This window comes from Poromitra crassiceps (genome assembly GCF_964638095.1).
Source record: "Poromitra crassiceps genome assembly, chromosome: 12".
Classification (NCBI taxonomy): domain Eukaryota; kingdom Metazoa; phylum Chordata; class Actinopteri; order Beryciformes; family Melamphaidae; genus Poromitra; species Poromitra crassiceps.
In genome coordinates, this window is record NC_139632.1 from 33,715,093 (window position 1) to 33,741,342 (window position 26,250).

The 26,250-nt window shown below is 43.1% G+C and overlaps 1 protein-coding gene across 1 annotated transcript in view; it reads right to left on the reverse strand.

Moving 5' to 3' along the window:
* The window catches only part of trappc8 (trafficking protein particle complex subunit 8), a gene marked incomplete at its 5' end in the record, with an annotated part of 54,130 nt that overhangs the window by 9,656 nt on the left and 18,224 nt on the right, over nt 1-26,250 (reverse strand). The window contains 20 exons of the mRNA XM_083647952.1: nt 187-255; nt 489-585; nt 932-1,085; nt 2,025-2,464; nt 3,895-4,052; nt 4,420-4,525; nt 5,439-5,513; nt 7,198-7,373; nt 8,011-8,205; nt 12,766-12,871; nt 13,422-13,646; nt 14,066-14,197; nt 14,445-14,550; nt 16,158-16,258; nt 16,408-16,558; nt 18,168-18,283; nt 19,846-20,096; nt 21,676-21,778; nt 23,296-23,449; nt 25,463-25,637. Of these exons, the coding sequence (XP_083504078.1) occupies nt 187-255; nt 489-585; nt 932-1,085; nt 2,025-2,464; nt 3,895-4,052; nt 4,420-4,525; nt 5,439-5,513; nt 7,198-7,373; nt 8,011-8,205; nt 12,766-12,871; nt 13,422-13,646; nt 14,066-14,197; nt 14,445-14,550; nt 16,158-16,258; nt 16,408-16,558; nt 18,168-18,283; nt 19,846-20,096; nt 21,676-21,778; nt 23,296-23,449; nt 25,463-25,637 (3,090 nt within the window). The remainder of the gene's footprint in view (nt 1-186; nt 256-488; nt 586-931; nt 1,086-2,024; nt 2,465-3,894; nt 4,053-4,419; nt 4,526-5,438; nt 5,514-7,197; nt 7,374-8,010; nt 8,206-12,765; nt 12,872-13,421; nt 13,647-14,065; nt 14,198-14,444; nt 14,551-16,157; nt 16,259-16,407; nt 16,559-18,167; nt 18,284-19,845; nt 20,097-21,675; nt 21,779-23,295; nt 23,450-25,462; nt 25,638-26,250) is intronic.

The following is a 26,250-nucleotide window of genomic DNA, read 5'->3' on the forward strand; positions in this document are numbered from 1 at the left end:
GATGTGGTTTATATATAAAGTACCTTGATGTGGTTTGCATTTTATATATCAAAGTACCTTGATGTGGTTTGTATTTTATATATCAAAGTACCTTGATGTGGTTTATATATCAAAGTACCTTGATGTGGTTTGCATTTTATATATCAAAGTACCTTGATGTGGTTTGTATTTTATATATCAAAGTACCTTGATGTGGTTTGCATCGCATGGCCCTGAAGCACAGCTTGGCTCTTTCTCTGCTGTTGAGTTTACAGTCTGAAGAAACAAGACAAGAGAGGAGATGACCATCTTATTCATACCTCAGAAAGAAAACATCAATCCTGGAGAAAACATTTGCAGTGTCTTTGTAGACAGTTTGCTGTGTCATTGCTGTGCTCTGCTGGGCATACATGCTACCCACACCTGCATCACACCTGTGTTCAGAGAATCATTGGAGTGTTTATGAGAGTAGAAAAACAGCGAGAGGGTGTGGAGAGCGCCAGACAAACCTTTATCCTTGGCTGGGTTGATGCACTTGTGGAGCCACCAGTGTCGACTGCAGCTGGATACCTGGATGATGTGGAATTCACGCACTCCAGCTTCACTCTGATGAGAGGTAGGAACAGAGTGGAAAGGAGGAGGTAGAGAGGCAGAGAAAGTGATTGAAAGAGGGAAGGAGAGAGAAGCAACACTGTCATTTAAGGTTGTACTAACACGAGGCTGATATATCACGCCAACACCACACTTTCAAGTATGCAGCTCCCACTGAAGCAGATCCAAGAACAGAAAGAGACCATTTTGGATCGCCTAACTGATGTTGAAGCTCGCTTGGATTTTGTGAGAGAACATCTCACTGGAAAACAATTGACAGCGATGTGACAGGAAGGGAAAATTAGAAGTGTAGTGTAGTGTAGTGGGGCCGTGGCAGTGTCCTGTTAGTTGTGTGTCTCACCGTGTTGACGTTCTCCACGTCGATGAAGACCAGCATGCTGCCACTGCTCTCCTCCTCCTGGTGCTCTGGAGGGACGTTACTGCGGCAGGCCGACGCCCGCACGCTCAGAGACCGACTGGCACAGATGAACACTGTGTGACGCAACACCCGGTGGCTAGAAGGGGGAGGGACAGAGATGGTAGGAGTGAATTCATATTGAGAGAAAGAGAAAATGAAGGGATATGATTGGTGGTATTGAAACAGGAAGGGGTGGGCCAGGAGGATAAGTCAGTAAACTAATTTCAGGGCTTCACAAAGTCCGGACCGAGCTCCAGATCAATCATACCAAAAGAAAGTTATAAAATAATTGGTTCCTAAATAAATGTTTCGAATGCATTTATTCCTCTAGTAGTCTACTTATTATAGCTCTATACTAGTCCATCTTTATTCCAATGTTCTCATTAAGAGATTCACTTTGCAGTAGGGGTGGGAATCGCGGAGTAACTCACGATACGGTCACGATACTTGGCCCTCGATAACGATATTATCATGATACAGCGATTCTGTGATAATCGATATATTGGAAGAAATTTAACCTACGATACATCACGATATCTGTGTAACTGAAGAGAAAAAAATACCCCTAAAAGGCAAGAAGCAGGTATTATGTATTTATTAGCAGAATTGACATGAACTCACTCAGAGTTCACTCACTCACTCATACCATTTTCGATACCACGGAGGAGAAATCTCCTATCAGACAACATGCGCGTTCCTATCAGACAACATGCACGCTCCTATCAGACAACATGCACGCTCCTATCAGACAACATGCACGCTCCTATCTGCATTTGCGGACACAAATATGAGCCAATTTTTCCTCGACATTGCCTTGATGAGAAAACAATGCAGCTTAAAAGGTGTCATTGGGCTATAACATTCACGACAGTGGAGAGAGAGGAGTGTGTGTGCTTCTCTCAACTCTCCCACCTGGCACCCACTCAAAAGTTTGCACACATCAAAATGTTCTTTATTTTTTCCATTTCCATAACTTTAGAATAATACGAAAGACACCAAAGCTATGAAATAACACAAATAATTGATCAGATTCTACCTGATTTTGCCCCTTTTTTCAGTGCTCTCATAGTAGAAGAGGAAGTTGATTTCGTGGACCCCCTCTTGGTCCGGTCCTCTGAGCCAGAGGGGTAACTGGGCGGACTCCCCCGGCTGCAGAGTGCCACCCTCCACGGGGATGTCCACCACGCTGGCCGGCCGGCCGAAACCCTCCGCCGACACCAGCATCACCGCCGCCGCCGAGCCTGGCTGGGCCCTGGGGGGCGTGGCCACGGTTTTATAGGCGGAACAGTTCTCGGCCGAAGTCGGGCTGAGGGGGGTGAGGGGCGTTGTCGCCTGGCCACCGAAGGTGAAGAAATCCGGGTGTGTGGACGCCACCCGCAGGCCGCACAGGGCAACGCAACTGACATTGCAGAACTCGACGTAGGCCTTCCTGATCTCGCCGCACAGAAGAGCAGTGGGAAACTGCAGGAAGAAGACCTGAGACAGACAGCAAAGGCATGAGAACTGCATCATCTTGTCATTATTACCTCTGCCATGGACGTTATGTATTTGGTGACGTTTGTTTGTTTGTTTCTCAGCAGGATTACGGAAAACTACTGGACTGATTTTCATGAAACTTGGTGGAAAGGTGTAGCAGACATCACAAAATAAGTTAGTTAGGAATGTGCTCAAACTTCCCCCACGTACACAATCTACACATCTCAGCTCATCTGGAGGTTGTGTACGTGGGGGAAGTTTGAGCACAGTCCTAACCAACTTCCTACGGTAACCAACACAGGGGCTGAACTGGTTTACCTGTGGGAAAGAAAGTGGCTCAGATCAAATTGGGGCTGTCCTTCAAAATAAGGAAAGCTACAGTCCCTTCTTATCTGGTCAATCACTTTAGCGGGGTGTGTGAGACACAATTATTCCACAAGAGGGAGCCTGACAGATGTAATTCCATACAGGTGTAGAAGCTCTATGGGGCAAAATTCATTTTATTATGGCAGGAGCTCTATGGAACCAGTTACCTACCGCTTGTAAGGAACTGCCCAGGGAAAGACGCTTTAAGGCCGCATTGAAAAAGTGGTTAGTGTCCGCCTCGATCTATTGATCTACATAGAAGTTAGGACGGTTAGATTGAGTTGATTATACAGAAGTGTATTCAGATTGTTTTCAGATTAAGCTTTATTTTGATAGTGTTTTTTATAGTGTTAATTTGATTGACTGAAGGGATTTTGGAAGATTAATTGAATTTGAGTGTGGATGTGCTGACATTGTGTACTGTTAATTGTCTGATTTGTCTTGTATGTTTGTTTTTTGGGCTTCAAAGTACAGTAGCTCACTGTCCATTATGTTGCTTACTGTACGCCTCCCCACTCCCTATCCCCAGAGGTCCACAATGGAAATAAGCCTTTTGGCTTTATTGTGTTTTTAACCTTGACGATTTTTAATTGTATGTATTCCTGCTGGGCAGATGTACAGAATACATATCTTTTTACAGTTGTCAAATAATAAATCCAATCCAATTCAACCATCACAGAAAAATCTTCAGTTAAAAGGAAAAAGTTATTACAATATCGGTCAAGGGATTGTGTTCCATTATCTGGCAATTTATTAGATTTTGACAAGCTATTATTATCCGGCAGTTATTACAGTTATTTTATTTATTTATTTAACCTTTATTTATACAGGTGAATCACCTTGAGACCTGGATCTCATTTTCAAGTGCGACCTTATTACGGTTGCTAAAGGTGTCTTAGAAATATTAGTGCCATTTTGGTACCAATCCTCTCATCAGTCTATTCCATCAAAGCAAGTGATTTGATATCTTTGTGTTTTCAGATTTCAGATCAGAAAGGCTAGATGCTGTAATGCAGGATGGGCTGTGTGTGTGTACTGTGTATGGTGAGGGGAGTCAGCAGTACCTCCATCAGGGGCATGGCTGCTGTTATCATTGGGTCGAGCCGCCGGTCGGGGCCATGCTGAACCGACGTCTTGTCCTCTTTGGTGTGGTTGAGCCGCAGGCCGCGGATCTCCAGGTCCTGTCTGCCACGAACCACCAACAGATCCAATGTCTGCTGGCCTGAAGACAAGAAGAAAAGCACACAGCGTTACTGCAGCTGGAAAACATAGGTTCCTCAAGGCAGAGGAGCATGGCTGATCGGTTTGTTTGCATTTAATTTATTTATCTTTTATTCAGCTTTTTCAACAGAGATCTGAAAATGAACCATACAGGACACATCACATGTTTCATCAGTCTCACTGTATGTGTGTTTTGCACTAACCTATTTTTTAATAATGCACCAGGTTAAAGGGTTCCTTGTACAATTTACAGCATTAGTTCTTTGAGAATCTCTTCCATTATCAAAGCAAAACTGGTATTGTAACTAAAATATCGATATCGATCGTCTGATCCATCTCTCCAGAGGAGGGTGGTGATGGCATGTTACCTTCAGTGCTCTGATCCATCTCTCCAGAGGAGGGGGAAGCCAGGTTGTAGGCCACACCGAGGATGTTGAGCTGGCCAGTCACATGCGGCAGCAGCTTCAGACGGGCCTGGGACACAGGTCAAAGTCACAGTGACTGATGTGAAGAGAACAGAACTAGAGTTCTGATCAGGGTGAGGAGAAATTTCCAGCTGCAATGTAGCCCAAGTCCTAAGCAGCAGGCCATTAGCCTGAATCCAGAGGTATGACAAAATCCATTTTGCTCCAGTCCCAAGTCAAGTCCCAAGTCTATATGTAGATTACCAACTCAAGCCCACGGCATTAATATCAAGTCTCAAGTCTAAGGGCCATTATACACCAAGAGCGACGTGAATATACAGCAGTAAATTGCGAGGCAAATGTTGACCCACCTCTAACACAGCAACAGATGTGTGTATATGTCGGAAGCTAATTTCTGAAAATTCCACCTTGGTTCAAAAAAATAAACGCTGCAATATTGCTCAGCAAAACGTCACCGTTGGTACAGTATGCATGGTTGCATTGACTGATAATAGGCTCGAAAAATATTATTAACGTGCAAATGAATTGCACGAGGGGGGGGAAACACACCCGGTGTGCAAGGAGCTTAAGTGTCGAACACCAACTCAAATCAAGAGTCCTGTATCAATTTCAAGAAAACAAAAATATCTAGGACTTTTCAATGCAATATGGTTAAAAACTTGTTTAGCATAATGAGTTTGCTTCCTATAATGAGTTTCAACTTCAATAAATTAAATAATTTCATACAAATTATGAAAACAGAATTTAAATTCAGTAGCCTGCTGGGACAAATCTCATCACTTTCAATCTAAGTCATTTACACAAACACACACTCTTGTGTGGAGATTTTAGAAACCTTTTCAAGTCATTAAAGTACTCTGTAACCTGAACCCAAAGTCAAAGTCAAAGTCAAAGTCTCCATTTAAGCAAATATAGAGCAAAAAGAGAGGGAAAATAAAGTGTGAGGAGAAAGAACAGCTCACCACTTTGGTCTCCTCTGAGCTCAGACAAAACTCTGGGATGACTTCACTGGTAATGACATCAGCTTTCTGTGCCGTCTGCAAGAGGAAATCGACATAGGGGAGGTTATAAAAGTGTTATATCTTCACATTTTATTTTGTTGATCTTAATTTAACGAACTGAGTCCTGTAGAGATAAATAAATGAATGAATGAATGAATGAATGAAGAAGTGAGAGTTGGCGAAAAAGGAAAACGAAGAGACAGAGACAAGAAGTACTGTACAAGGAGAGAGCATCCAAAACAGAGTGAGAAAAGGAGTGAGCATTCAAAACAGAGTGAGAAAAGGAGTGAGCAGACAAAACAGAGTGAGAAAAGGAGTGAGCAGATAAAACAGAGTGAGAAAAGGAGTGAGCAGACAAAACAGAGTGAGAAAAGGAGTGAGGAGACAAAACAGAGTGAGAAAAGGAGAGAGCAGACAAAACAGAGTGAGAAAAGGAGTGAGCAGACAAAACAGAGTGAGAAAAGGAGTGAGCAGACAAAACAGAGTGAGAAAAGGAGTGAGGAGACAAAACAGAGTGAGAAAAGGAGAGAGCAGACAAAACAGAGTGAGAAAAGGAGAGAGCAGACAAAACAGAGTGAGAAAAGGAGAGAGCAGACAAAACAGAGTGAGAAAAGGAGTGAGCAGACAAAACAGAGTGAGAAAAGGAGAGAGCAGACAGAACAGAGTGAGAAAAGGAGTGAGCAGACAGAACAGAGTGAGAAAAGGAGTGAGCAGACAAAACAGAGTGAGAAAAGGAGTGAGCAGACAAAACAGAGTGAGAAAAGGAGTGAGGAGACAAAACAGAGTGAGAAAAGGAGTGAGCAGACAAAACAGAGTGAGAAAAGGAGTGAGCAGACAAAACAGAGTGAGAAAAGGAGTGAGCAGACAAAACAGAGTGAGAAAAGGAGTGAGCAGACAAAACAGTGAGAAAAGGAGTGAGCAGACAAAACAGAGTGAGAAAAGGAGTGAGCAGACAAAACAGAGTGAGAAAAGGAGTGAGCAGACAAAACAGAGTGAGAAAAGGAGTGAGCAGACAAAACAGAGTGAGAAAAGGAGTGAGCATTCAAAACAGAGTGAGAAAAGGAGTGAGCAGACAAAACAGAGTGAGAAAAGGAGAGAGCAGACAAAACAGAGTGAGAAAAGGAGTGAGCAGATAAAACAGAGTGAGAAAAGGAGTGAGCAGACAAAACATAAAATCTGCCACAGTGGCTGAGGAACTCCTCCTGCTTTGCACTTAGAACAGTTTTGAAGTGAAAGATTCCCACAGTGGCCATGGTGTCAAATTCCAAGACATGTCCTTCACTTTCCATAACTACTGTAAGTCAGAGTGCTTCCATGACCTCAACATCTTCTTCCTTCCTATTGTTTTTCACTCTGACTTTACGGCTGGGCTGAATGTGAAGAATGTGTGGAACAAGTTGGAAAACACATCTGCTATATTCCTGTAAATTAACCCATTTATTAATGTCCCTGATTCCCCAGAGAATTTATCTAAACCCTTGAATTTCCCTGTGTAGAATACACCTCAAACCTTCAAAATATTCCATAACCTGTAAGTGGGTCAACATTGACGGCACGACAGTCAACTGCAGTGGCAATGTCAAGAGTTGAATAAAAAACTATAATGGAAAAAAAAGAAAAAAGAAAAAAAGAACTATGTGTCTGTTTTTTCAATATTTATTTTCAAAATAGTCAGAAGAAAACATTGGGTTATTCTATGTGAAAGCATGAGCGTCCTCACCGTGGGAGCCAGCGCCTCCTTCTCGTTGGTGATGGTCTCTCCGGCCGTCTCCCCCGCCGACTCGTCCTGCGGTCGAGAGAAGTCCTTGGCGGTGAACTTCCAGAGCAGGGAGAGGTCGGACAGGACCAGAGGGACCTTCAGAGGGTTTCTGAACGTCACCTCCACTATGATGGGTTCTATAGAGACAGAGACAGAGAGATGAAGCATGGGGTTTGAAGAAACTGCACAAAAGTTACAAAAAAACGAAATAAAAGAAAAGTATTTTTCTATGGCTACTAGCGATGCGCGGGTCAGGGTTTTTTAAGGCCCGCCCCAATCCTATGGAGGGTGGATCGTGCCTAAATCAAATACAGTACACACATTGAAATACTATGCACACATTGAAATACAATACACATATTGGAAATACAATACATATATTGAAAATACAATACACATCTGAAGAATACAATACATGTGTAACAATAAATACAATACTGAAATGCTTAAATACAATACACATATTGAAAATACAATACACATCTCGAAAATACAACTGTATTGTATTTTCAATATGTGTATTGTATTTCGATATGTGTTGCCTTTTCAATATGTGTATTGTATTTCAATGTGTGTATTGTATTGAATTTTGGCATGGGTGATTCGTGCCATAATCCCAGCCCTATTATCCACCCACTTATTCATCCATGCTTCACATCTCCTGAGAGGCGCTCTCACCCTCTACCACAGCTAATGAGAGGTGCTCTTACCCTCTAACACAGCCAATGAGAGGTGCTCTTACCCTCCACCACAGCCAATGAGAGGTGCTCTTACCCTCTACCACAGCCAGGGGGAAGCGCAGGTTGTCTGTCTGGCTGTTCAGGCAGCACTGGGTGGGCTGGAAGGTGGCTGGGACGACACCCCGGTTGGCAGCGGCCACGACCTGCTCCTCTAGGTGGCGCCACAGGGCGGCCAAGTCCTGGTCGTATTCCTGGTCCAGCGACACATGAGTGGCTGCCTGCTTTTCACCTGCTCACCATCAATTATATTAGAAATACAACAATGACAATTATGTCCACTGGGTTTTTGCATAATGTGTAGGCGTTATGTTTGGCCAGTCCTCACTTCTACAAGAGGGTAGTTTAGGATTAGGTCTTGGCAATAGGTTGAGGGTTAAGATTAAAATTAAAATTAGCCTAGGTTTATGTCAGCGTGAGGGCATCTTGACTATACTTAAGGGAGTTGTCAAATGTGCACTCAGTGTGATGATTCAAACACACACACTACCAGTCAAGAGACACCACATCTTTCTTCAATATTTCCAAACCATTCAAACCAAAAAAAAAAAATTATTTGGCCTTACAGCTGCAAAGAAGATTCTGGTAATGAGATGGAAACCACCCCATGTCCTTAAAGTAGATCAGTGGATGTCTTTATTTCATAGTACTCTTGTTTTAGAATCATCCATAGCAAGGGTAAATGGTGCAAAAAGGGAAACAATTGAAGCTCTTACAGATGCAATCGAATTAGTAAAACGATATGTCGAGTGGTGTAAAGTGTATCATATTGTATAGCGTGCTTGCATGCATGTGTATATCTGCACTGTATATGTGATTGTATATATGTTCTTTTATATGTTTTGGTGTGTACAGGAGATGGTGAATAGGGAAGGGGAATGAAAGCAGCCAACATGTTAATGTGAATGTTATGTCTATAATGTCATAATAAAAATCTTTCTTCAATATTTCCACATTTTAGAATACCGTAATAGTAAATACATAAAAATATGAAATGACACAAATTGAATTATGTAGTGACTCGTGACCAAGTAGACAACAAGGCAAAGGTTTCAGAAAGAAATTCTTCAGAAATACATTTCAAGCACTTAAGCATAAGCCTTTCGATCAAAATGGCTTTAAGATATTGAAAAAACATTGTACATTCAACAAGGTGTTTGACAGGCACGGTGTACATAAAGCACACAACCAGTAGTGTTGTGGGTTTAGTTTCCAAGGTGGGCAAAGGTCCTCCAGCAAGACACTGAACCCCCTAGCTGCTTACTAATTTGAAGCAAAAAGAGAAGAAGAAGAAGCGTCAGGTAAGAGAGTATGTGTTTTAAAGAGAAGAAGAAGAAGCATCAGGTAAGAGAGTATGTGTTTTAAAGAGAAGAAGAAGCAGCATCAGGTAAGAGAGTATGTGTTTTAAAGAGAAGAAGAAGAAGCAGCATCAGGTAAGAGAGTATGTGTTTTAAAGAGAAGAAGAAGAAGCATCAGGTAAAAGAGTATGTGTTTTAAAGAGAAGAAGAAGCATCAGGTAAGAGAGTATGTGTTTTAAAGAGAAGAAGAAGAAGCATCAGGTAAGAGAGTATGTGTTTTAAAGAGAAGAAGAAGCAGCAGCATCAGGTAAGAGAGTATGTGTTTTAAAGAGAAGAAGAAGAAGCATAAGGTAAGAGAGTATGTGTTTTAAAGAGAAGAAGAAGAAGCATCAGGTAAGAGAGTATGTGTTTTAAAGAGAAGAAGAAGAAGCATCAGGTAAGAGAGTATGTGTTTTAAAGAGAAGAAGAAGCAGCATCAGGTAAGAGAGTATGTGTTTTAAAGAGAAGAAGAAGAAGCATCAGGTAAGAGAGTATGTGTTTTAAAGAGAAGAAGAAGAAGCATCAGGTAAGAGAGTATGTGTTTTAAAGAGAAGAAGAAGCAGCAGCATCAGGTAAGAGAGTATGTGTTTTAAAGAGAAGAAGAAGAAGCATAAGGTAAGAGAGTATGTGTTTTAAAGAGAAGAAGAAGAAGAAGCATCAGGTAAGAGTGTGTTTTAAAGAGAAGAAGAAGAAGCATCAGGTAAGAGAGTATGTGTTTTAAAGAGAAGAAGAAGAAGCATCAGGTAAGAGTGTGTTTTAAAGAGAAGAAGAAGAAGCATCAGGTAAGAGAGTGTGTTTTAAAGAGAAGAAGAAGAAGCAGCAAGTAAGAGAGTGTGTTTTAACACATTGAGTGCCAGCGACGCCATATGGCGTCATTAGAAATTTACCGTAGGCTGCCAGCGACGCCAAATGGCGTCAGTAACTCCAAATTGTTTTTTTGACGGGGGGGTGTCGATCTAAGCTTCTTACATCGCCTCTTACAATATTGTAGCTATTGGAGGTCTATAACCTATTTTACAAACCCATTAGGTGGCGACAGCACTCTCCTGATAAGAGAAAGTGGAGCCAAACACACAGAAGAAGTCGCTGGGGAAAAAGGAAATCGCATCGCATCCGTCCGTATGCATCGACATGCATGAAGCCAAACGCCAGCTGTGCCCGCAGCAGCTGCATCCGCTGTCACAACTGAGCACCTCCGTGTCTGCTGCGACAGCACATTCGCATAATCAGCCTTATTATTCTCAACTCGAAGCATGGGAGCCCGTGACAAACACACGCGGAACCAAAAAGCTGGATGTCGCGCACCATTCACTGTGTGTGCACAGCAAACTCAGCAGAGAGCCAACAGACACACCCAGGAGGAGGCGTGTGCAGTTGAGAGGGGGGGGGGGGGGGGGGGGGCACGCAGAGCACGCAGATCAGCATACACTTCACCCAGACAGACCCAGACATCAGAAAATTAGCTTCAGAGTCAGTGATGTGCTTGAAATGTTTAATTTCACAAAAGGCTCATTATCTCAGCTCGTAGAAAAAAAGGGCTGTTTTTGGTTCAATCAAGCTATCTTCTCCGGCTCATAACTAAAGAACGGAAAATGGGATCAATAAACTTTTTTTTGCAGGTGATAGAAGAGAGTCTCATCGTTATTTGTGCGTGTTCAGTGTTTACATAGTAATTATTAAAGAAATTATATGACTGTTTTAAAATGCATTGCGGCCTATGTGGCACAGCAAGCAACCTTTTGCCCAAGGGCCGTGGCACTCAAAGTGTTAAAGAGAAGAAGAAGAAGCATCAGGTAAGAGTATGTGTTTTAAAGAGAAGAAGAAGAAGAAGCATCAGGTAAGAGTGTGTTTTAAAGAGTAGAAGAAGAAGCATCAGGTAAGAGTATGTGTTTTAAAGAGAAGAAGAAGAAGCATCAGGTAAGAGAGTGTGTTTTAAAGAGAAGAAGAAGAAGCAGCAGGTAAGAGAGTGTGTTTTAACACGTTCACTGCCAACGACGTATTACTCCGTCAAAAAAAATCCAACGGTTCACTGCCAATGACGTATTACTCCGTCAAAAAAACGATTTTTTTTTTTTTGACCGTGGGATGTGCATCTAACCCTTTTACATCTCTTATATAATTATTGGAACCACCGAACGTTTACAACCCATTCCACCGACCCACTAAGTGGCGACAGTGCTCTCCTGACTAGAGGAAGGCAAGCATTTTCATGAGAATGGCTTCCTCAAAGCCATTCTCATGAAAATGGATTGGCGAAAACGCTTTCGTTTTCGCGCTGATTGCTGGCGGTGCGGGATTGCAAATTTGCATAATAGATTACGGGTGGAACACACTTTGAAACACGCAGCATAAATATGACCAGAATCGCAAAAGCTTCATCAAAGCTCTCAACCAAAACTCCAAGAAACGAGCGAGTCCATCCAGACTTCCTCAAAGAGCGGCCACGCAGACAGGCACAGCAGCAGCAAAGCAGTGAGACTGGTGACGCGAGGTTACAGCAGCAGCAGCAACGAGCTTGTGACACGGCCGCTGCAGCCAAGAAGAACACACACGGAGGGAGGAGTTGGAAGCAGAGGGGGGTTTCCTGCTGTTATGGAGGAAATTACTGTTCAAAACTATTGTTTAGATGTCTGACGTCTTACTGATGCCAAAAATGAATGGTTAAAGTGACTGTTCTATCGAATTTCACAAAAAGCCGTTTATCTCTGAATAATTTTTCAGACGCTGAAACCATGCTGTATTCAACTGCTAATGCTTACATAACTACTAACTCTACAAACTAACTCTTTTAGACAGAGAAAGCACACATTCTATTAGTTCTTTTGAGATATTGTGTGTTCACAAAATCTTAGCAGAAAAGAATCCTCGGGTCTTGAAAGATGAGCCAGAATCCTCAAAAAAACCCTCTGGCAGAACCTACCTACAGTAAAAAAAAAACGGCTGGCAGTGAATGTGTTAAAAAGAAGAAGAAGAAGCATCAGGTAAGAGAGTATGTGTTTTAAAAAGAAGAAGAAGCAGCATCAGGTAAGAGAGTATGTGTTTTAAAAAGAAGAAGAAGCAGCATCAGGTAAGAGAGTATGTGTTTTAAAAAGAAGAAGAAGCATCAGGTAAGAGTGTGTGTTTTAAAGAGAAGAAGAAGCAGCATCAGGTAAGAGAGTATGTGTTTTAAAGAGAAGAAGAAGCAGCATCAGGTAAGAGAGTATGTGTTTTAAAAAGAAGAAGAAGCATCAGGTAAGAGTGTGTGTTTTAAAGAGAAGAAGAAGCAGCATCAGGTAAGAGAGTATGTGTTTTAAAAAGAAGAAGAAGCATCAGGTAAGAGTATGTGTTTTAAAGAGAAGAAGAAGCAGCATCAGGTAAGAGAGTATGTGTTTTAAAAAGAAGAAGAAGCATCAGGTAAGAGTGTGTGTTTTAAAGAGAAGAAGAAGAAGCATCAGGTAAGAGAGTGTGTTTTTTACCCTCTGCAAGGCGGCGTTCATGGCCAAAGTAGACCCGTGTGGCTGAGCTGTGGATGCAGGGCAGGGGCAGCTGTGGAAGGGCAACCTCACTTCCTTCCGTCACACTCTGAAACATACACACACACACACACACACACGTAAGTCTGTGTCAAGTGACATTTAGTTTAAGTACCAAATCTAAGATCATTGTAATAATACTCGCAACACAAACCAAAAGTGAAAATGATAACTGTAAACCTATCAGAATTGAAGTCAATGAGATGATCTAGTCCAGAGGTTCTCAAATGTTTTTCAGCCAAGGACCCCTTATATTACAAGATAGAAAATATACCGGGGACCCCCTCATTCTGATTTGTGATTTTGGGCTGAGCTTAATTGTGTCCATGGTAATGTACTTGACTTTTAAATGGATAGTTTTGTTAGATTAGAATGTAATCCATGAACCATTTTAGATTTAAAGCATAAAATATTTTCGTTGAACTATGGAAGCTTTCGCAACAACAAAAGGTTTTTATTTTTATTTTCCTGAAAACTTTTTGCAGACCCCCTTGCAAAGTGCCACAGACCCCCATTTGAGAACTACTGCTCTAGTCAGTATAGTGACTTTCTAGTCAGTAATGTTAGCATACAGATCTAGACGTACTAACTCATGTCACCTTGTAAACATAGAGGTACTCTCTGAGGAAGGCGCCCTGCTGTGTGGCCGTCTGCTGGCTGTCATTGGTCAGGATTTGTCTGAATGCTGACACAGCATTCTCCGGCTGGCGCAGTGTGAATGACTGGCGGCCGATAGTGAAGTTGATATGGTCCTCTGCCAAAGACCAGCCCTTCTTCTTGTACACCTGCATGGCCTGGCAGTAACAGCGCAGCGCATGCCTCTTCTGCAGAGAGAGAGAGAGAGGAGAGCATTCATTCCTTGTCCTTACCTATTAGGTCACAGCAGTGACCAGTACAATACAATAGTGAACAGGGGGAATATGCCAGTCTCTGCAGTGCACTCGTGTTAACTATCTGACTGTTGTGCAGTTTCCACACAGTTTAATGCAAATTGTAGAATTTTTCACTTTTGTGATTCTCGCTTTGATAGACTGCCCTCTATTGGGAAAAGGTGGTATGACCAGTATGACTGGGGCTGAGGAGGGAAGCACCAAATGGCACAACCAAGACAACTCTATTAGACAGACACATCAAGCAGTATATTATCACCTGACAGCAGAGATGAGCTATTAGACAGACACATCAACCAGTATATTATCACCTGACAGCAGAGATGAGCTGTAGGTGAAAGTGAAAGGCTCACCTGTCCTGCTTTGCTGAAACGGTGGCCAGCGAGGATCATATGGAAGGCAAACTTGCGCACCATGGGGTTACGCATGTTAATGAAGCAGTGGGCTGCCTGCTCCAACAGCAGAGCACTGCGCAGATCAGAGTCCTGTGGGAAAACCACGATTCAAATTTCGCACACTCAGGTGTGTGACAATCAGTGGGACTTTACCTTTACTTATTCAAGTAGATTCAAAATAAAAAATAATAGTAGATTCAAAAGCAGTCTCAATGTCTCTCCATACACAGTAATGTACATGTCTAAAAATCATGATATACTCCAAGCGCAAATTAACTGAGTTGAGATGAGAACACAAGATGTAGAAAAGGACTGTGAGGTTTCTGCGTTTTCTCACCTCGCTGGTCATCTTGATGAGCAGAGTCGCAGCATCGGAGTATTTGCCCTGACTCTTCAGCACCTCAGCACTGAGTAGAGCACAGCGCTCAGCTAGCACCATGTTCCTGTTGAGTGGGATGAGTGGAGGGGTGGAGGGTTAGGACCACAAACATTATTAGAAACAATAAATGTTATTCCGGTAGCATTTCTGATAGTAGACAATGGGCCTTTTGCCACAGCTAATTAATGTTTTGGTGCACCTGTGTTACTTCCTGCCTTTTAGACACAAAATGGCTGCTGTGAAAAAGGCCCTATTCTAAGTAGATAGTATGAGCCTAAAGCTTCTGGCATACTCTTCGCGCACGCGCTGGAGGCGGGGCTCAGAGGAGGGCGCGCGCACTCTGCGCGGGCCAAAACAGAACATACTCAGTGCGCAGCTCCAGGCAGTCTGAATGAAATTGAATGTAACGTTCCCAATTCTATGTATTAAATTATAAAAAACGACCCCTCCACATTTGGGAAGGCTAAGCCACACAACTAGTTCGTTATAATCGAACAGCATGCTTTGAAGGCGACTTTACGACGGTGAGGACTCAATCACAGCAGATATCCGCTGATAGCCTACCACGGAGATCTCAGGCACAGGCAGCAAAACCGACGCGCTGATAGAAAAATCTCCATGGACGCGCCGCGCTGCGCTCAGGCCTCGCCCCCCGACACGCCCCGTGCGATGTCGTCATAATCGCCGTGCGCCCTATGCGCTTGGCTGGGCGCGAAGAGTATGCCAGAAGCTTAAGGCCCATTACATGATCTGTGCAAGCAGAGCACACCACAGTGCAAGGCCATTTCATCAGGTCGCTTCTTCTGGCTTTGCTGCCCCAAATGTTGACAAGTGATTTATAACTTGAGACTATAACTTCCACCTGCCTGCACTATGTAAACACTGAGCTTGGTGTTGGAGCCAACTTGTGTTTTTTGTCTGCCTTACATTAATTATGTGTATATTAGACAAAATGGGAGCTCATTAAAAAATATTGAATGCCATATGCTGCTAAGAAATATATTAGCATTTGAAACTATCTTTAAGGTGTTCAAAAGAGGAGAGTCAGAGAGTTATGCCCGAGAAGGAGAAAAATAAACACAACAGACAACTGCACCAGCCTAGGGATATTGGCCATTTGATCATAAAACTGGCTTTAGATTGGCATGGCAGATAAGTCATTCATGTTACTGAACTCATTACTATTAACTCAGCATTAACATACAGCCATTTATTCAAGGTGCTTCCATATAACTATACAGGTTCACCATGGTGGGGGGGGGGGGGGAGTGAACCTTAAGGGCCAATGTCCACCAGATGCTGTACAGTTCTGGTATGGCTGCCGGTACCCATGTTATCTTGTCAGATGCAAGCAGATCCGACAAAAATATGTGGTGTATTTTATTTTCACCAGATCTGTTTGCAAGATTACATGTTTGCAAGTCGGTTCCGGCAGCCATACTGGAACCATAACGCCCTCTTGTGGACAAATGCTTTTGTGTTTTATGATTATGTTGATGTCCCTCTTTGTTTGACCGATTCAATGCTGTTTTCATGTCTTAAAATGCAATAAAAAGGCACATTTGAAGTTTTTATGACATGACTAAACCTTGATAAAAACATGAGGCTGAAAGAAAACATGTCTACATACAAATGTAACCAAGGAAACAGAGAGCAAATGTGAAGTCATACTTGCAGACATCTCTGTAGGTCTGTATTGCGGTGTCCATATAATGTGCTGGGTACGGCCTCGGAGCTCCAGTCTGCAGGAAGGCCGACACTGCTGCCATTTCCTACAGGCAGATGGAAAGAGGTGGGTGTACAGTGTGGGAGGGGCAGAAGATGGATATACTCCTCCTGTATACATGGATATACACAACATGTGTGTGTGTGTGTGTGTGTGTGTGTGTGTGTGTGTGTGTGTGTGTGTGTGTGTTCTCACCAGTGCTCCTGCAGCATACAGCATAGCCGCGTCAGACAGGAAGTCTTTCTTGGCAGTGTGGTAGCAGCTGTAGGCCAGCTCATAGTGCTGGACCAGGAAACACAGGTCGGCCATCTTCCTGATCTGCAGCTCTGGGGCTTCTGGGGGATAGCTGGGAGGACAGCAATCATCATATTCTTTTAAATCTGTTGCCATGTATTTCCAAACATTTCCCCCCCATAAATAAAAGCAGTTGAATTTCCCTCCCACAAATTCTCATGAAGGTCACATGTGGTTGTAACCTGACGCTGCCAGATGGACGGTATAGCTCCACATAGGTTTCACTAAACCAGTCGATCTGGGTTTGAAGTCACCAGACCCGCTGACGGAGGCGGGCACTTTGTCCAAGCTACTTGGCAGGTGATTGGATGACCCATCTGTCTATCACCGCTGGTGGGTGTTAACTTCAACCAATCAGATCGCGGAAGGTGCCTGTGGATGATCTCCGTGGTATTCATTGATTGAGTCCTCGCGGTCGTAAAGTCACCTTCGAAGCATTTAGTTAGATTATAACGAACTAGTTGTGTGGCTTAGCCTTCCCAAATGTTGAGGGTCGTTTTTTAGAATTTAATACATAGAATTGGGAACATTACATTCAATTTCATTCAGACTGCCTGTCACTTCCGCGATGTTGACGAGTGAAAAGAACTACAAAGACCATGTACCCACTACTTGCCCAGACGAGCCTGCCCGCCTACGGCCGCCGCTGATTCGTCGGCCCGGCAATGGCCGGCATGGCTCGACCAATCATCTTAAACTGCCTGTGCGGGTCCAGACCGTCACGGAGAACCAAATGAAATGTGAGTTCACGTGACGGGCGGTTTACCAGGCTAATGTGGTTGTGGCCTATCACATAATGGCATGTAAGTCACATGACACTTGATGTACATGGCGGTCAAATGGGCTAATAATGGACTGGCAACCTGTCCAGGGGCCAGTTGCACCAAGTGGTCTTACGACTGGTCTTAAGCTAAGTTGGTCGTAACTTTACGACCTAACAGCTACGCCGGTTGCACCAAGAGGGCTTAAGCCTTCTTTTCACTACGCCCAGGTGTAACTCTTACGCCTGGTCAGGAGGAGGCGTAATGAAGTGCCTGCCTGTAACAGAGATCTCCGTGTCTATCAGCGGAGACCTGCTGTAATTGAGTCCTTACCGTCCTCATCGTCGTAAAGTCGCCTTTGAAGCATGAAGTTAGATTATAACAAACTAGTTGTGTGGCTTAGCCTTCCCAAATGTTGAGGGTCGTTTTTTAGAATTTAATACATAGAATTTGGAATGTTACATTCAATTTCATTCAGACTGCCTGACACTAATCGCCGCCGCCATTTTCCCCCGGGGCTTCTACAGGAGGAGGGGGGTGGGAGGAGGGAGGGTGTAGTGACGCACATACAGTAGTGGGTGACGGCGCGAGGCACATTTTTGGCCCAATCAGGGGGCATTCCCCGGCAATTCACATGGACGCGCATTGCTACGACCAGCGTAGTTAAGACCAGACATAAACCCTGTTGGTGCAACAGGCGTAAATCCACTCTAAAGACTGGTCTTAACTAAGACCGACGTAGGAGTTACGACCAGGCATAGTTAAGACCACTTGGTGCAACTGGCCCCAGGGTGTTAGGCTTTGCTGTAATGGACTGGCAACCTGTCCAGGGTGTTAGGCTTTGCTGTAATGGACTGGAAACCTGTCCAGCGTGTTAGGCTTTGGTGTTGGTGAGCTTACAGGAGGCCAGACGTGCTCTTTAGTTCACTGATGCTCTTCTCTGGAACTTTCCCTCCACCGAACCACTTCTTGGTAGCGGAGAACAGGGATCGACTCAGACCTTTCCTGGAGACAAGCTATAGAGGGAGAGAGAGGGGGGGGAGAGAACGCCCGTTGAGATGTATTTCAGAAGAGAAACATATTATTGATACATTACACAGTTTTCATCTTGTCAGTAGGCAGACAAATAGAGAGCCGCAGGGATGACGTATTTTTGAAGTCAGAACCCGGAAGTCCCGGACTTCATGGTTCTTCACTGTTTCTGCCTATGGGATTTTTGAATGGGTTTTTGGCACGATGCTTCAAATAAGGTCTCTGGGCAACGCAAGCTTAATCAAACGCGAACCAGTGTTCAGCGGGATAATCTTCACACATGAGGACCACTTTCATGAGTTTTGAAGCGTAAATGCGAGCCCTAGAAGTAAAAAGCTTGTGCTAAGCTAATCCAGAACTACACACAGTGTCGCATAGGCTTCCAAGTCACGTCACCACTCAACCTGGAGTGTTGTTGATGTGTGCGCTGCTGTGCACTGATTACCCCGGGCTGAACGAGGTGAGGGAAAGAGAATTTCCGTGTTCGTCCTTTGAAGTGATGACGTTATTGACGTATAATATCCCTGTCGACTCAACAGTGTAGTCTCATTTAGCCGTTTGCTAGCTAACCGCCCTTTTAACGGCACGTAAAAGCTTAAAAACTCATAAAAGTGGTCCTCATGTGTGAAGATTATCCTGCTGAACACTGGTTCGCGTTTGAATAAGCTTGTGTTGCCCACAGACCTCATTTGAAGTATCGCGCCAAAAACCCATTCAAAAATCCCATAGGTGAAAACAGTGAAGAACCGGGAGTGTTAGCATCGATGATTTCCGGACTCGTCCCTGCGGCTCTCTATTCTACAGTCGATAGTTTGGGAAAAAAAACGCTCAGTAAAATGACTTGTGGCAAATAACTAGGGCTGGGTTCAAAAAAATCAATTCTCCGATTTTTAATCGATTTTTATTTTAATCCTCGATTATCGATTCATATGTCCAGAGATCGATTTTTTTTAATTAAAAAAAATAAAAATAAAAATGAATAAACAGGATAAAATTGTATGCAGTGTGTGGTAGTTGAAACATAGTTTCAAGTTGACGTTTATTTATGTTTGTAGTTGAAACAAAAACATAAATACTGTAGGCTACATGAATGGAAATGTTTGATCATTAATATCTACTTTTAGAAATTATATAGGCTGAAATCAAATCACTGTGCATAATTGTGAAAGTGTCTTTATTGACAGATGAAAAGGCTATTATTTACCCTTTGTCACCACCTGGTGAGTAAATGTGTAACTAAAACCATTAAAATTTACAACAGGTCTGCAACTTTTTTCCCCCATGTATCTACTTGGCTGGTTGGGAACCCCTGTGTTACATAACTGGACAGTCATGTAATTCAGGGTACAGCTCAAAAAACACGTTTTGGTATCACTAACCAAATCAATATTGAAATTGATCGAATCGAATCGAAATTAATCGATTTGCAACCTTGTGAATCAGAATTGAATCGATTCTTGAAATTTGAACCAATACCCAGCTCTAGAAATAACCATGACGTGCTTTATGAGCGTGACGATGGGGTGTGTGTATATGATGCATCCACCTGGTCATTGAGCTGTCTGATGTTCTTCTCGATGTGCGGCAGCAGGCCTCTGAAGGTGAACTCCTGTATGAACTGTCGGACGCGGTCGTGATCGTTGAGGGTGAGGCAGGCCCCGTGGCTCGCCGCTGCCCCCGCTGGGGTGCCTCTCTTGGGGTCAGAGTCCAGGGCGGTGCTGAGGGTGTCCAGGCTCCCGGAGTCAGTGGGCGTGTCCAGCTGGAGAGGATGGCTGTCCAGGCTGTTGGACACTCCATCTGATGGCAAAGCAGTGTCACATGATCCCAGTTAAGTCACAACAGCATGGCCCTGTAATGTTCATTCACTTTAACTAGTGGGGTGGAGCTTGTATATAATCATCAGTTTATGATTGCTCTGCAATTGGGGGGGGGGGGGGGGGGGGGGCACTGGAGTAATCTAGTAAGCTATCATAGGTCCATGCATTACATTGCTCATATGTATAGAGAGACAAAGTGGAACGTCACTTCCTGCTTCAGCACTGTGCCAGAGATTTTCATCCGCCATTTATTTTCCCATAGACATTTCGTAAAGATTCTTATAAAATAGTTGTACTTCGTCGAACCAAACGGTTCAGCTAACGCTATAATCGGGAGAGACCATAGAACATTTCACTCGGACCAAAACTAAAAAAAAACATTGAAAAAAGATTTTCTTTAAACCCGCATTTTTTTTAACGCTTTGGTCCCAGTGAAATGTTATGCGATCTCTCCTGTTTCTAAATATATCTGTACCGTTTGGTTTGAACCAGTAAAACAATTTTTATACGCATTTTACAAAATGTGTATGGGAAAATAAATGGCAGATGAAGATCTCTGGTACAGAAGCTGAAGCAGGAAGTAGGCGGTCACTTAGCCTCTCTATTGTCTTCTGGATGATGGTCTCCATGTAGGGTCCCCCCAGTAAAAACATTGTAAAGGTCATCATTCCTTGTCCCGAGTAGTATAGATTTTATTTTATTTTGAACATGTAAAAAGAAAAAGGGAAAAAAATAAATCATCAAGAAAAGAAATTGACAAGAAAATGAATGCCAAACAAGAATAGACAATTGAATTGACAGCAAGCATATACAGCAAATTCTCAATCAATATAAATGAATATTTCATGTCCAAAAAGGAGTATGAAAAAGTGAATACTTATCAAGTCCTACCCCTTGTTTTTATAATCTGTACGCTTAATATTAATAGTGTCGTTGAGAAAGAGCATAATCATGCGTTAAAGTGTGTGTGTGGGAAATGATTGTGACCATAGGGCTGTAAGTGACATCCTTAACCAAACATGTGGTTTGTTAAGATCTAAAAAGGCACAGATATGGTCACGGTTATTTAGAAAAAGAACATACAATTATAATTGTTATTTTCAATTCATTCAAAACTCAAAAGGCATATACCATAAGTGCAATGTGTTAGAAACAGAAAATGGAAGGTCCATGTTAGTATGGGATATAGGGTACATCTTAGAATAGAAGTGAACAGTCATCCGCCAAAAATCAGATATGAGCAGCAATTCAGAATTGAGCATGAGAGCCTGCAGTGTCAATGTACCATAAAGGTTGAGTAAGGGGCAGAGATAAACTGGTTTTGAACTACGCGTTCACTGCCTCATGCATATCCTGCGTCCGTTTGGAGCATTATGCGTGGTATTGATTTGGATAGGATGTTCACAACCAACTCTCCAAATGGACACAGGATACGCATGTGAACGCAAAGCCAAAAGCAAGTATATCTCCAGCCTAGGTGAACACAGGACATTAGTACTGGTCCGGCAGACAAGTGGAAACCAACATGAGTCGAGTAAAGAGCTGTTGCACGGACTGACCTTTCTCCGCTGGGTCATGATGCCAGTCCACTTCACCTGCACTGACGTTATTTTCAACTGTAGCATTGTTCACTGCCGCTGGAGCAACATCTTCATACAAGTCCTGGAATAACAGTCCCCATATTAGCACGTACAGTATGGCACCTCTTTATGATGGCCCCTCTTATGATGGAGACACTGCGGAGCGCGTCATCATTCAGAAACCACGCCCAAAGCGGGGGAAACCACAAACTCCCCGTCCAATCCTGCCATTCTCCTATGTCGCGTGCATGGTCGGGTGTTGCACACAAAGATCGTATATACGGAAGATGAACACTCCAACTTACTTCATTGACAGCAACATCCACATTTTTCTTGTCGCCAATTCTCAATGGCTTCCTTGTTTTGCTCGGGAGTAAAAAAAAAACATTTGTTGTCTGCGCAGCCCACCACACAACAGCTTTTAGCTATGTTTAATTCAAGGAAAATGACGCTGGTGTGTGGAAGTGAACGGAGCTTTTCGCCCGTGATGGGCGTGGCCTATTTCATGCAGTGTCTCTATGGCACGTACAGTATGGCACCTTTTATGATGGCACGTATCAAAGCTGAGCGAGACAACTTCACACGTCAGTGGCTCCAAATGGCTTGCTCACTTTTGTTTCGGCCAGGGATATACTCAAAGGATAATACTGGTGTTTTTACAATACATTTCTTACACTCAACAAATCCTATGAAAATAGCAAAAATCAACAATGTGTTTGCTCTACTCCCATTACTTCCTGACTTCCCACATACCGCTTTTAGCCGTCAACCCAGGGCCGATTTCACAAAGACTGACTTTGACTCTGGCTTCGATTTAACAAATAATCAGACTTCACATAGATGTCTAAATTACTCTGTTGCACAAAGCCGTTTAGTTCTTGACTATCTGAAGCAGGACTATGGTACAATGAATTCTGGGTAAATTAAGACTCTTCAAAGTAGGGATGCACCGATATGAAAATTTGACCATAACATTGCTGTTATGGTCGATAACAGATATACCGTATATCATATTGACATATGATCTCTATAAAAAACACATTTTTATAATAATAACATTTGGTTCATACTGAAAAACACGTAAAACACTGAATTTGAAAAAGTAATGCATTTCATTATTTCCAAAACATTTGGAAAAGCCCATAAATCATAGATTTACTGCATTGTTTCCTCTCAATGTGAAAATTTAGGCTCATACTGATAACCGATATTAACATGGCAACATCGGACCATATGTTAAGAAATGACTAACATCTGCCGATAACGATATGATTGACGATATGATTTCTACTTCAAAGTAGAAAACATGGCCGACCGAGAAACTGCACCCAAATGCTCAGCTCTGTGTACTCGAGCAGAAAATGTTGGTTTTTGGAAGAATTCAATAGTTACAAGGACATTTTACTTGGAAAATTCAATGAAGAGTGTAAGAAAGAGAAAAATATATGGGGGGAATTTGCAGTGAGATTAAACAGTGAAGCCTAACCCTTAGGCTGCTGACATCACCTTGCAGAGGTTTTGGGTAATCAATGAAAGCCTGATAAATTGGTAGTGGTCCATCACCAATGAATGAATGTAGAGGATGCTGTGCTGGCTTACCTGGTTGTGCATATTGTTCCTGTGCAGGTATTGACTCCAGGGGTCTGGGATCTGTTCATCTGCCCCAGCTGAGAGGCTGCAAGAGTTCACTTTCAACAGAAAGCAGCCCTGAGCACCATACTTCTGTTTCATCTCCTCATACACAGCATCTGCCCTAGAGGTGAGGGTGGGTAACGAAAAAAAGAATTCATAATAATCAAAATTGTACTCTGAGCCTAATGTACTCTTACAAAGTTCAAACAGATTTATATTTCATTACAATTCACATTAAAGTAATACTGTAGTTCCTTTCAGTCAGACATAAAAAGCTATAACGACCGCCCCGTGGTTATATGCCTCCGCCAATAAGTGAGCAGTCGAGACCCATGTCTGTCCAGACTTTGACGTTTGAACAAAATGTGAAGAAATTACGTCAAGGCGTTAGAGATATTGCATTAACGAGCTTTAAAATGCTGTCCGTGAACCGTGAGGTCACAGTGACCTTGACCTTTGACCACCAAAATTTAGTCAGTTCATCCCTGAGTCCAAATGGACGTTTGAGGCAAATTCAAAGAAATTCCGTCAAGGCGTTCCTGAGATATCGCATTAAGGAGCTACAGAATGGCGTTCGTGAGGTCACGGTGACCTTGAACTTTGACCTTTGGCGACCAAAATTAAATCAGTTCATCCTTGAGTCCCATGCCCCAGGAGGGGTAGCAGACGTAAGTAACTGCACTGTGGGTTCAAAAGTCTGCCACTGTTAACTTTAATAATCTGGGAGAAGGCTGAGATGTGCATGTAAAGCCACTTCTTAACATGCAGTGGAATCTGGATTATAACCAGCTCCTAGCTGGTTGGCCTGCATGTTAAAAAACAATTAGCCGGCTTATGCGCACTCCCGCGAGTGCGGATCATGACCATCTCAACCCCTAGTATAGGATCCGCATTATAGGAAAAGCAGCTGTTGTTTAACACTGGCAGCTCATGATCCAGATCATGTAGCCGTTATGTCTGAGTGGGCGGGTGGTGGCACTTTACAAACCATGAATGTCCCATCATTATTTTCATGAATGGACGTAGCATTAGTTACGTGGCTGGATTATTTGGAAGAGAGCCAAATTAGGTGAGTAAACAACTAAAAGTTTAATCGTTTTTGTCCCCCATCTGCCAGTTTAAAAATGCAACAAGGGAGATGATAGCCTACTAGAGTTGCGCGATCTTGACCTCAGTCAGATCGTCAATCGCGCAAGCACATGGCTAATTAATATGGACGTTAACATCCATATTAATATATAGCCATGTGCTTCAGCTGCGCTCTCGCTGTACTTTGCTAACTTAGCATCGATGCCAGCGGGATTTACCCAGCTATCGTCATTGCCTGCTTTTACTGCTGCTTGCTGGTAATGTTAATCCCATCATTCCCATGTCAGAAAAAGTCTCCAGATTTGTCGCTAACGTTAGTCTCTTCTGAGAAAGATTGTCTCCAGGAGGGTCTGAAAAGTTTTCTCGAGTTGGATGCAGCCAAGTATTGTGTGAGGCAGCCAGTGCTGTGTGACTGTGAGCGTCCAAGCTAACACAGCTGCGGAGAGGAGCCTATTTGGTTACTGGTATGTCGATGAGAGGAGCTGACTGACTGACAGCCTATATCGAGACATAGAACTAGTCAGATATGACTTGAATGCCACTTGTAAAATAAATCACCCAGTGATTGACGACGGTGCGACCACTATTTTGACTGGGCAGCTTTATGTAACAAAGGCAAGCGCTCATTTTTGGCACATTGCCACCCCTCGTTATTGCCTGAATGGTCGGAATGGATAGAGTACTTTATTAATCCCCTGGGGTAAATTGTTGAAAAGAATCCTCCGTTAAAACGGCATGTTTTTGAATGGAGTTTGGTTAAAGATTCGCTAAAGCTGTTTCCATATCACATTTCTTGTTATCCATACATGCTACCGCACCCCCTCCTTCCGCCCACTGGCAGAGAGAATACGGACCATTTCCAGCTGTTTCTAAACATAGACTCCTCATGTCTAGTAAGGTAAAACCGGAACATATCCTGCTCTGGCTAGCCGGACATGATGCAGACTTCATGTTTAGAAGAGGCTTAAGTGAATCAGATGACAGTGTAAAATGTTACATCTGTCTACATACTATCTATGTAGCCTTACATGCATATAATCAGTACCTCTGTTCGTCCCCCTCGCTCAGGTCGTGCAGCAGGACGTAGTATTTGAGCGTGTTGGGAATAAACCACTTGGGGTTGGTGTAATCTCCGCTGTGCTGAATCCTGTGCTGCTCCTGTGACAGCTTCAGGAACTGCTCCACGGGGACTGCTTCACTGGAGGACACCACCAGCAGGCCTGTGTGGGACGCTGCTGTCATGGACTCAACAACACGGCTAATGTAGGAAGACAAGCTTTGACAGCAGGACAGTATAAGGCCGGGGCTATGATGAGGCTGAAAGAACGGCTTCTTGAACTGAGCTGCTAAACTATTTCACTAACACATAGCACTACAGAGGTGTACGCTACAAGATAAACTATTTCACTAACACATGGCACTACAGAGGTGTAAGCTACAAGAGAGAGGGAGAGCATAAACCAAAGAGAACCAGGAGAGAGACACAGAGTAATACATAAAGTGAGACAGACACAAACCGATGGACAGAGTCCTATAGAATGATTGGGCGAGAGAAGGTATTACAGTAACTAGGCATACATTCAAAGCACTAACTAGGATTGGGCGATGTCTAGTTTTGTATGTCTGGAAATATGATTTTATCACAGTATTGAGAAAATAAGAAAACGCATATCTTGTCACCAGGAGTTTGAAAACCTGCTAAATCTAGCAACAAAGCCACCAAGCTTAAAACAGTAAGAAATGCCAAACAGCTTTTCTTGTCATTTTCCTTCATCTTCCCCTCAAATTGTCTGAGGAGAGAACTATATAATTACTACTAGTGGTGCTGTTTGG